Genomic DNA, 12,733 nt, shown 5'->3' with positions numbered 1-12,733 from the left:
CCATATGATATATTGTATATTCTATATTCCACATTCCATATAATATATTCTATATTCCATATAATATATTCTATATTCCATATTGTATATTCCATATTGTATATTCTATATTCTGTATTGTATATTCTATATTCTATATTCCATATAATATATTCTATATTCCATATAATATATTCTATATTGCATATTGTATATTGCCGTATTGTATATTCCATATTCTATATTCCACATTCCATATGATATATTCTATATTCCATATTCTATATTCTATATTTCATATAATATTCACTGTTTCTTGCCATGGCAAACAGTGGCAGGTGTTGAGAGTTGTGATCCATCTGAAATGAGAGAGCAGAGGAATGTGTCAATGTAAATCTGTTCTCTCTCTCACACACCTACACCCCCTCCTCCACAGTATGAGTATCAAATGAAAGAGAGAGCTGGGTTCTATATAGGTGTTATTAGCTTGGCTGGATCTCTAGTGTACAGATGTTTTTATGACCCGTATACACAGGGAGGGTATGTTTTACTCCCTTATACAGACCCTGTATGATGCCAGCCAGAGATTGCTCCTTGGCTTAAAGTGATGCTTCCACATGCACGCAAACACGCACTCAATCAAACACACACATGGGCACACACACACGTGTGTACACAAACACTCACACACACACACATTAATAACAGAGATTGAGCATTGGCACAGAACACTGAGACTGACATTTTCCATTTCAGAGAGCTCTTATCTCCTGGGGAAAGAAGGTCATTACCACACCGCTGTGGTAAATCTAATATAGGTCCAGTGACTGAACACCCCATATCAGAGGATCTCTCTCTCTCTCCGTCTCTCTCTCATTTCTATGTGTGTATTTTGAGAGCACGTACCACAGCTCTGTAAAGACTTGTTGACTTGAGGCTGAACGACAGGTAGACTGATGGAGTCAGAGAAGTCATCGACAGGTAGACTGATGGAGTCAGAGTCATCGACAGGTAGACTGATGGAGTCAGAGAAGTCATCGACAGGTAGACTGATGGAGTCAGAGAAGAGAATCAGCTAGACTGATGGAACAGAGTTGTCATCGACAGGTAGACTGATGGAGTCAGAGTCATCGACAGGTAGACTGATGGAGTCAGAGAAGTCATCGACAGGTAGACTGATGGAGTCAGAGAAGAGGTGAATGACAGCTAGACTGATGGAATCAGAGTTGTCATCGACAGGTAGACTGATGGAGTCAGAGAAGTCATCGACAGGTAGACTGATGGAGTCAGAGAAGTCATCGACAGGTAGACTGATGGAGTCAGAGAAGAGGTGAATGACAGCTAGACTGATGGAATCAGAGTTGTCATCGACAGGTAGACTGATGGAGTCAGAGAAGTCGTCGACAGGTAGACTGATGGAGTCAGAGAAGTCATCGACAGGTAGACTGATGGAGTCAGAGAAGTGATTGACAGGTAGACTGATGGAGTGAGATAAGAGGTGAATAACTTAGAATTGGGTGCAGTAAGAGTTTAATGAGACAGTGAATGGATGACGGGATAGATGGGAAGGCGATAGAGGATGTGATTTATGGGATAGGTGATGGCTGAAAGAGAGAGCGAGGGAGAGAATTTGCGAGGGCACTAGAACAATCTGGACTCACCCTACTGGATTCGGAAATCAAATGTCTACTGTTTGCAGATAATCTGGTGCTTCTGTCCCCAACCAAGAAGGGCCTACAAGAGCACCTAGATATGTCCCCAACCACGAAGGGCCTACAGCAGCACCTAGATCTGTCCCCAACCAAGAAGGGCCTACAGCAGCACCTAGATCTTCTGCCCGTATTCTGTGAGACCTGGGTCCTGACAGTGAATCTCAGTAAGACAAAAATAATTGTGTTCCAATAAAGGTCCAGTTGCCAGGACCACAAATACAAATTATATCTAGACACCGTTGCCCCAGAGCACACAAAGAACTATAACTACCTCAGACATCAACACCACAGGTAAACATCAACACCATAGGTAACTTCCACAACAAGGCTGTGAACGATCTGAGAGACAAGAAGGGCCTTCTACACCATCAAAAGGAACATAAAACTCAACATCCCAATCAGGATCTTGCTAAGTCAGAGAAGTTCAGTCTGTTATAAAATCCATTACCCTATCTGGTTGTGAGGTCTGGGGTCCACTCACCAACCAATAATTCACAAAATGGGACAAACACCAAATTGAGACTCTGCATGCAGAATTCATTAAAAAAACTACTTTGTGTACAACTCAAAATCCCAAACAATGTATGCAGAGAAGAATTAGGACGATACCCGCTAGCTAGTCAACATCCAGAAAAGAGTCAGCTGGTAAGGGGACAAAAGACCCCACAGAGCCCCAGGACAGCAACACATTTAGACCCAACAAAATGATGAGAATGGAAAAAGATAACTATTTGACACACTGGAAAGAATCAACCAAAAAACAGAGCAAATTGGAACGCTATCTGGCCCTAAACAGAGAGTACACAGTGGCAGAATACCTGACCACTGTGACTGACCCAAAATTAACAAAAGCTTTGACAATGTGCAGACTCAGTGAGCATAGCCTTGCTATTGAGAGAGGCCTTCCTGGTTACCTGTGCTAAACCTTCCTGGTTACCTGTGCTACCTATAAACACACGTGACCAGTGACCCATGACCCCAACATATAGTGCCCTCAAGTGTACAAAACGAGTTCAAATAACCATTGTCAGACAACATATACACAACACTAACCAGGCCAAAACAGCTCCTACACAAATCAAACATTGATACACTCCCATAGGCCACTGCCCACAAAATGAGTTGGAAACTGATCTACACTTCCTAACCTCCTGCCAAATGTATAACCATATTAGAGACACATATTTCCCTCAGAAAACAAATTGTAGTGACGATTCCCTGTGAAAAGCCACTGGCACAGGAGTGATGCCAAACTAAGAAGGCATTTAGCTACTAAGAACTTTCCAATACACTTCAAAACAACAAAACTGAGAGCTCCCTCATTCTAAATAGTAGCTGATATCCAGGATAAGGTCTTATTCAGGATAAGCTGTTAACCTGCACACAGCAGCCAGTAGCATACCACCCTGCATACCAATCATACCACTCTTTCCTCTGGTCTAAAAAATATCCCAATTCCCCAGGGCAGTGATTGGGGGCACTGCCAATGTGTGCTGCCCCGGTGCTGTCTTTCAGATGGGATGTTAAACGGGTGTCCTGACTCTCTGAGGTCATTAAAGATCCCATGGCACTTATGGTATGAGTAGGGGTGTTAACCCCGGTGTCCTGGCTAAATTCCCAATCTGACCCTCAAACCATCACGGTCACCTAATAATCCCCAGTTTATGATTGGCTCATTCATCCCCCTCCTCTCCCCTGTAACTATTCCCCAGGTCGTTGCTGTAAATGAGAACGTGTTCTCAGTCAACTTACCTGGTAAAGTAACAGATAAATAAAAAGCACAGCATTCCAGATAGCAGCTCATGAGTATCCCTGTATCTATGAATAAACAGAATATTCATAATTGAAGTTCACATTGGTTAAATAGAATAGTAAGTGAAATCTGGACACTGACTATAGGTCTATAACCTCTCACATGTAGTATAATATTAAAGTGATGCCACTTTCGTGTGTTTTGCCAGCAGCTCTTCATAAGCACAGCGCTGTTTATGACTTCAAGCCTATCAGCCTAATGGCTGGTGTAACCAATGTGAAATGGCTAGCTAGTTAGCTGGGTGCGTGCTAATAGCGTTTCAAACATCACTGGCTCTGAGACTTGGAGTAGTTATTCCCCTTGCGCTGCAAGGGCCGTGGCTTTTGTGGGGCAATGGGTAACGATGCTTCGAGGGTGGCTGTTGTCGATGTGTTCCTGGTTCGAGCCCAGGTAGGGGCGAGGAGAGGCACGGAAGCTATACTGTTACACTGGCAATACTAAAGTGCCTATAAGAACATCCAATAGTCAAAGGTATATGAAATACAAATGGTATAGAGAGAAATAGTCCTATAATTCCTATAATAACTACAACCTAAAACCTCTTACCTTGGAATATTGAAGACTCATGTTAAAAGGAACCACCAGCTTTCAAATGTTCTCATGTTCTGAGCAAGGAACTTAAACGTTAGCTTTTGTACATGGCACATATTGCACTTTTACTTTCTTCTCCAACACTTTGTTTTTGCATTATTTAAACCAAATTGAACATGTTTCATTATTTATTTGAGGCTAAATTGATTTTATTGATGTATTATATTAAGTTAAAATAAGTGTTCATTCAGTATTGTTGTAATGGTCATTACCCAACGAATTCTGATTATCCCCCAACATTAGCTCTAATATAGATCATGTAGGTCGCTGCCTTATAGATGTACTATCTTCGTTTGACCACTTTCTCACAGCAGGAGAACCTGCAACACTAGGAAAAGTGAATTATAATGTGCATTATAATTACTAGATTAAACATTTGTCTTTTGGGCAAATCAAGCATGATATTTTAAAGTGGAAATGACAAACTTTAGAAGCATTTTTAAACCTCGACTACACCACACGTTGCATTTCCTGCTGCGCAACAAAACAGTGATCAAATTAAGATAGCACATCTGTATTTCTATCTCTACACACCAACCCAATTACCCAGACACCACTCTGACAACTGTCTCCACAGACCAACCCAATTACCCAGACACCACTCTGACAACTGTCTCCACAGACCAACCCAATTACACAGACACCACTCTGACAACTGTCTCCACAGACCAACCCAATTACACAGACACCACTCTGACAACTGTCTCTACACACCAACCCAATTACACAGACACCACTCTGACAACTGTCTCTACACACCAACCCAATTACACAGACACTACTCTGACAACTGTCTCTACACACCAACCCAATTACACAGACACTACTCTGACAACTGTCTCCACAGACCAACCCAATTACACAGACACCACTCTGACAACTGTCTCTACACACCAACCCAATTACACAGACACCACTCTGACAACTGTCTCTACACACCAACCCAATTACACAGACACCACTCTGACAACTGTCTCTACACACCAACCCAATTACACAAACACCACTCTGACAACTGTCTCTACACACCAACCCAATTACACAGACACCACTCTGACAACTGTCTCTATACACCAACCCAATTACACAGACACCACTCTGACAACTGTCTCTACACACCAACCCAATTACACAGACACCACTCTGACAACTGTCTCTACACACCAACCCAATTACACAGACACCACTCTGACAACTGTCTCTACACACCAACCCAATTACACAGACACCACTCTGACAACTGTCTCTACACACCAACCCAATTACACAGACACCACTCTGACAACTGTCTCTACACACCAACCCAATTACACAGACACCACTCTGACAACTGTCTCTACACACCAACCCAATTACACAGACACCACTCTGACAACTGTCTCTACACACCAACCCAATTACACAGACACCACTCTGACAACTGTCTCTACACACCAACCCAATTACACAGACACCACTCTGACAACTGTCTCTACACACCAACCCAATTACACAGACACCACTCTGACAACTGTCTCTACACACCAACCCAATTACACAGACACTACTCTGACAACTGTCTCTACAGACCAACCCAATTACACAGACACCACTCTGACAACTGTCTCTACACACCAACCCAATTACACAGACACCACTCTGACAACTGTCTCTACACACCAACCCAACTGTCTACACAGACACACACTCTGACAACTGTCTCCACAGACCAACCCAATTACACAGACACCACTCTGACAACTGTCTCTACACACCAACCCAATTACACAGACACCACTCTGACAACTGTCTCTACACACCAACCCAATTACACAGACACCACTCTGACAACTGTCTCTACACACCAACCCAATTACACAGACACCACTCTGACAACTGTCTCTACACACCAACCCAATTACACAGACACCACTCTGACAACTGTCTCTACACACCAACCCAATTACACAGACACCACTCTGACAACTGTCTCTACACACCAACCCAATTACACAGACACCACTCTGACAACTGTCTCTACACACCAACCCAATTACACAGACACCACTCTGACAACTGTCTCTACACACCAACCCAATTACACAGAATCCACTCTGACAACTGTCTCTACACACCAACCCAATTACACAGACACCACTCTGACAACTGTCTCTACACACCAACCCAATTACACAGACACCACTCTGACAACTGTCTCTACACACCAACCCAATTACACAGACACCACTCTGACAACTGTCTCTACACACCAACCCAATTACACAGACACCACTCTGACAACTGTCTCTACACACCAACCCAATTACACAGACACCACTCTGACAACTGTCTCTACACACCAACCCAATTACACAGACACCACTCTGACAACTGTCTCTACACACCAACCCAATTACACAGACACTACTCTGACAACTGTCTCTACACACCAACCCAATTACACAGACACCACTCTGACAACTGTCTCTACACACCAACCCAATTACACAGACACCACTCTGACAACTGTCTCTACACACCAACCCAATTACACAGACACCACTCTGACAACTGTCTCTACACACCAACCCAATTACACAGACACCACTCTGAAATATCTGTCAGGTTATACAAAACGAATTAGAGTTGTTGAAAGGATGTTTTGTGTGGGAACAAGTTCAGCTGGGTAGATAGATGGAGTGTGTGAATGCTTTGAATAGATTGTGTGTGTATGTGTTTACTGCAGGAACATAGACAGAGACACACACACACACACTAATGTGATTTATTCACACACACATACTCCCTACTGTGTGGCGATAATTTGAAGTCTACACCTTTGTCATTCTCTCTACCTCTTCACTGACAGAGTCTGGAAGTGGGGAGAGAGAAACCATTCAATCTAAACATATATATATATATATATATATATATATATATATATATATATATATATATATATATATATATATATATATATATGTATGTTTAGATATATATATATATATGGGCTCAATTTTGTTTTGTATTCTGCTGATTATATCTACACTGAACAAAAATATAAACGCAACATGTAAAGTGTTGGTCCCATGTTTCATGAGCTGAAATAAAAGATCCCAGAAATGTTCCGTATGCACAAAAAGCGTATTTCTCTCATTTTGTGCGTAAATTTCTTCTTTGCCAAGATAATCCATCCACCTGACAGGTGTGTCATATTAAGAAGCTGATTAAACAGCATGATCATTACACAGGTACACCTTGTGCTGGGGGCAATAATAGACCACTCTGAAATGTGCAGTTTTGTCACACAACATAATCGCACAGATGTGTCAAGTTTTGAGGGATCATGCAATTGGAATACTGACTGCAGGAATGTCCACCAGAGCTGTTACCAGAATTTTATGTTGATTTCTCTACCATAAGCCACCTCCAACGTCATTTTAGAGAATTTGGCAGTAGGTCCAACCTGCCTCACAACCGCAGACCATGTGTAACCACGCCAGCCCAGGACCTCCACATCCAGCTTCTTCACTTGCGGGATGGTCTCTGATGAGCCACCTGGACAGCTGATAAAACTGTGGGTTTGGACAACCAAATCATTTCTGCACAGACTGTCAGAAAACGTCTCAGTGAAGCTCATCTGTGTGCTCGTCGTCCTCACCAGGGTCTTGACCTGACCGCAGTTTGTCATCATAACCGACTTCAGTGGGCAAATGCTCACCTTCGATGGCCACTGTCACGCTGGAGAAGTGTGCTCTTCATGGACAAATCCTGGTTTCAACTGTACCAGACAGATAGCAGACAGTGTGTATGGCGTTGTGTGAGCAAGTGGTTTGCTGATGCACGGCCCCATGTCGCAAGGATCTGTACACAATTCCTGGAAGCTGAAAATGTCCCAGTTCTTCCATGGCCTGTATACTCACCAGACCTGTCACCCGTTGAGCATGTTTGGGAGGCTCTGGATCGACCTGTACGACAGCGTGTTCCAGTTCCCGCCAATATCCAGCAAGTGACAACATTCCACAGGCCACAATCAACAGCCTGATCAACTCTATGTGAAGGAGATGTGTTGTGCTGCATGAGGTTGTCACACCAGATACTGACAGGTTTACTGATCCACGCCCCTACCTTTTTTTTAAGGTGTCTGTTATCAACAGATGCATTTCTTTATTCCCAGTCATGTGAAATCCATAGATTCGGGCCTAAAGAATTCATTTCAATTGATTGATTTCCTTGTATGAACTGTAACTCAAGTAAAATCTTTGAAATTGCTGCAGATAGCATTTCTATTTTGGTTCAGTGTAGAAAAGGCCCGTGTTACGACACTAGCTAGCTTGCCAGTTGAAGTTGGAAGTCAGCTCCGTTCTGCCCACGGAGCAGTGACGGAGTTCTATTGAGCAGCGACCACTTTTTGACCAAGGCCGTAATGACATTCTATTCGCTAACTAATCTGAGTAAATTGTCTGTAACTGTTGAACTATATACAGTGGGGGAAAAAAGTATTTAGTCAGCCACCAATTGTGCAAGTTCTCCCACTTAAAAAGATGAGAGAGGCCTGTAATTTTTATCATAGGTACACTTCAACTATGACAGACAAAATGAGAAAAAGAAATCCAGAAAATCACATTGTAGGATTTTGAATGAATTTATTTGCAAATTATAGTGGAAAATAAGTATTTGCACAATTGGTAGCTGACTAAATACTTTTTTGCCCCACTGTATGTGGTAGAGACATAAGGGGTTTGGACAATTATTCTCTCTATCATATCACAAACATGGAATGAAATTACAATTTTATGGGTGAACAACCTAATTAGGTTGTGGGGCCAAGGTTGTGGGGCCAAGGTTGTGAGGCCAAGGTTGTGAGTTCAAGGTTGTGAGGCCAAGGTTGTGGGGCCAAGGTTGTGAGGCCAAGGTTGTGAGTTCAAGGTTGTGAGGCCAAGTTTGTGAGGTCAAGGTTGTGGGGCCAAGGTTGTGAGGCCAAGGTTGTGAGTTGTAGTGTGTGTCTGGAGCTGACCCTGAGCTGACAAGGTAAAAAAAATTGTCGTTCTGTCCCTGAACAAGGCAGTTAACCCACTGTTCCTAGGCAGTCATTGAAAATAAGAATTTGTTCTTAACTGACTCGCCTAGTTAAATAAAGGTCAAATGAAAATATTTAAAAAATGCTTGTTCTTTTCTATTTAGTCATGTGTCATTCACCTGTCAGCCCCGTGTATACGGCTTGTCAGGAAGTTGACATGACAGGTCTGAAACCAGAACTGAGGCCTGATTGATTCCATCAGTCAGTGATTGGTCATGGCAGAATTCTACTGCTCTGTTATTGGTCACAGGCGCGTTCTACAGGTCTCTGCCTGGTTGGAGTGGGTATAAAGCAGGGAGATTTCCATCTGATGGGCAATGTCACAGAACGTCAGGATAACTCAGCGTCAGCCTGTCGGCCGTTACACAACATGACACAAAACCAGAGGAGGAGAGACACACACTGATTAGAGGACATCACTTCCTGTTGGCCAGACAGACAGACAACACACTGTTTTTCTGGTTCTTGCTGTTAAGGGTCTAATCAAACTATGGCTGGTTCTACCACCATTAGCCAGCTGTCACTTGGCCACACACACACACACAACACACACACACACACACACACACACACACACACACACACACACACACACACACACACACACACACACACACACACACACACACACACACACACACACACACACACACACACACACACACTGGGTCCAACAGTGTTCCCATACCACACCTGTGCGCATAATGAGATGATTACAGAGCCAATTAGGTGTTCTAACTATTATTCCCAATGAAATCTCCCAACCCCCCTCCACCTCTCTGTCCTGTGTACTCATCTGAAGTGAACCTAAGCTTGTTGACTTATTTCCGGAAACATATTTTAATTTCTCTGGATCTGTTTGAATGAAATAACCATGTAGTCAAGGATAAAGTGTCAGGCGTTTGGCAGCACTGTGTGAGAAATCTCTCACTCCCCCCTACCACTGTTTCCCAATCACTCCCTCCCTCACTCACTCCCTCTCTACCTCTGCTTCCAAATCTCTCACTCCCTCACTTCCTCCCTACCTCTGTTTCCTAATCACTCCAACCCTCCCTGCCTCCCTTCCAACCTCTGCTTCCCAATCTCTCTCTCTCCTCCCTCCCTCCCTCCCTCCCCTCCCTCCCTCCCTCCCTCCCTCCCTCCCTACCTCTGCTTCCCAATCTCTCCTCTCCCTCCTCCCTCCATCCCTCCCTCCCTCCCTCCCTACCTCCCCTACCTCTGCTTCCCTCCCCAATCTCCCTCCCTCCCTCCCTCCCTCCCTACCTACCTCTGCTTCCCAATCTCTCTCCCTACCTACCCTCCCTCCCTCCCCTCCCCCCTCATGCCCTCGCTCCCTCCCTCCCTCCCTTCCAACCTCTGCTTCCCAATCACTCTCTCTCTCCCTCCATCCATCCTCTCTCCCTCCTTCCCTCTGCTTCCCAATCCCTCCCTCCCTCCCTCTGCTTCCAAATCCCTCCCTCCCTACCTCTGCTTCCCAATCTCTCCCTCCCTCCCTCCATCCCTCCCTCCCTCTGCTTCCCAATCTCTCTCTCCGTCCCTACCTCTGCTTCCCAATCTCTCCTTCCCTCCCTCCCTCACTCCCTCCCTCTCTCCCTACCTCTGCTTCCCAATCCCTCGCTCCCTCCCCCCCTCTGCTCCCCAATCTCTCTCTCCCTAGGGGCAACAGGTAACCTAGTGTTTAGAGCGTTGGGCCAGTAACCGATTATGGCAGCCCACCATATGGTAGCAACTCTCTGATTCAGAGGGGTTGGGTTAAATGCAGAAGAAACATTTCAGCTGTACAACTGTCTAGGTATCCCCCTTTCCCTTACCTTCTCTTCCCAATCTCTCTCCCTGCCTATGTTTCCTGGGGGTTAGTGTGATAATTGAACTTTTGACTAATCTTGACCATCACACACACAAAACAATACACACACACCAAACACACAGAGCCAGCTGCCCTTCTATCTTGATCTGAGTTGATTCGTTAACAACATTGACTAACAGCTCTACTGTATGTTTCTCTCCTCAGGAACCTGGGGAAATCAGGACTTAGAGTGTCGTGTTTGGGACTGGGTAAGAACATTCACCTTTTTAGAACCCATCACCTGCTCTGAGTTGCACTATGGCACAGATCTGGGATCAGCTTACCTTCCACAAATATTACCTTTAGCCACAATGGGAGGAATAGAAAACTGGTACACGTACAACTTCCTCCTACACCTTTTGGGCTCAGCTCATAGGTGGAAGACGTGGAAGAGCAGCTGTGCTGTTTAAGAAATAAAGGCAGAACTTTCCAAGCAGCTTTTGTATTTGAGGAACTACAGTTGAAGTCGCAAGTTTACATACACTGAGGTTGGAGTCATTAAAACTAGTTTACATACACTGAGGTTGGAGTCATTAAAACTAGTTTACATACACTGAGGTTGGAGACATTAAAACTAGTTTACATACACTGAGGTTGGAGTCATTAAAACTAGTTTACATACACTGAGGTTGGAGTCATTAAAACTAGTTTACATACACTGAGGTTGGAGACATTAAAACTAGTTTACATACACTGAGGTTGGAGTCATTAAAACTAGTTTACATACACTGAGGTTGGAGTCATTAAAACTAGTTTACATACACTGAGGTTGGAGTCATTAAAACTAGTTTACATACACTGAGGTTGGAGTCATTAAAACTAGTTTACATACACTGAGGTTGGAGTCATTAAAACTAGTTTACATACACTGAGGTTGGAGTTATTAAAACTAGTTTACATACACTGAGGTCGGAGTCATTCAAACTCATTTTTCTACCTCTCCACAAATTTCTTGTTAACAAACTATAGTTTTGGCAAGTCGGTTAGGACATCTACTTTGTGCAAGACACAAGTCATTTTACAACAAATGTTTCCAGACAGATTATTTCACTGATAGTTCACTGTATCACAAATACAGAGGGTGAAACTTTTACATACACTAAGTTGACTGTGCCTTTAAACAGCATGGAAAATTCCAGAAAATGATGTCTTGGCTTTAGAAGCTTCTGGCATAATTTGAATCAATTGGAGGTGTACCTGTGGAAATATTTCAATGCCTACCTTCAAACTCAGTGCCTCTTTGCTTGACATCATGGGAAAATCAAAAGAAATCAGCCAAGACCACAGAAAAAAAATGTAGACCTCCACAAGTCTGTTTCAAACCATAGGGAGCAATTTGCAAATGCCTGAAGGTACCACGTTCATCTGTACAAACAATAGCACGCAAGTATAAACACCATGGGACCACGCAGCCGTCATACCGCTCAGGAAAAGAGACGCGTTCTGTCTCCTAGAGGTGAACGTACTTTGGTGCGAAAAGTGCAAATCAATCCCAGAACAACAGCAAAGGACCTTTTGAAGGAGGAAACAGGTACAACAGTATCTGTATCCACAGTAAAAAATGAGTCCTATATCGACATAACCCGAAAGGCCGCTCAGCAAGGAAGAAGCCACTGCTCCAAAACCGTCATAGTAAAGCCAGACTACAGTTAGCAACTGCACATGGGGACAAAGATCGTACTTTTTGGAGAAATGTCCTCTGGTCTGATGAAACAAAAATATAACTTTTTGGC

The 12,733-nt window shown here is 43.7% G+C and overlaps 1 protein-coding gene across 2 annotated transcripts in view; it reads left to right on the top strand.

The window, feature by feature from the left end:
* The window catches only part of LOC112240464 (voltage-gated potassium channel subunit beta-1), a 211,395-nt gene that overhangs the window by 123,319 nt on the left and 75,343 nt on the right, over positions 1 to 12,733 (top strand). For both annotated transcript variants that reach the window (XM_042296441.1, XM_042296442.1), the window contains exon 2: positions 11,166 to 11,209. In XM_042296441.1, the coding sequence (XP_042152375.1) occupies positions 11,166 to 11,209 (44 nt within the window). The remainder of the gene's footprint in view (positions 1 to 11,165; positions 11,210 to 12,733) is intronic.

Source organism: Oncorhynchus tshawytscha, linkage group LG13 (assembly GCF_018296145.1).
Source record: "Oncorhynchus tshawytscha isolate Ot180627B linkage group LG13, Otsh_v2.0, whole genome shotgun sequence".
NCBI classification, from domain to species: Eukaryota; Metazoa; Chordata; class Actinopteri; order Salmoniformes; family Salmonidae; genus Oncorhynchus; species Oncorhynchus tshawytscha.
This window is presented reverse-complemented; position numbering and strand designations above follow the sequence as displayed.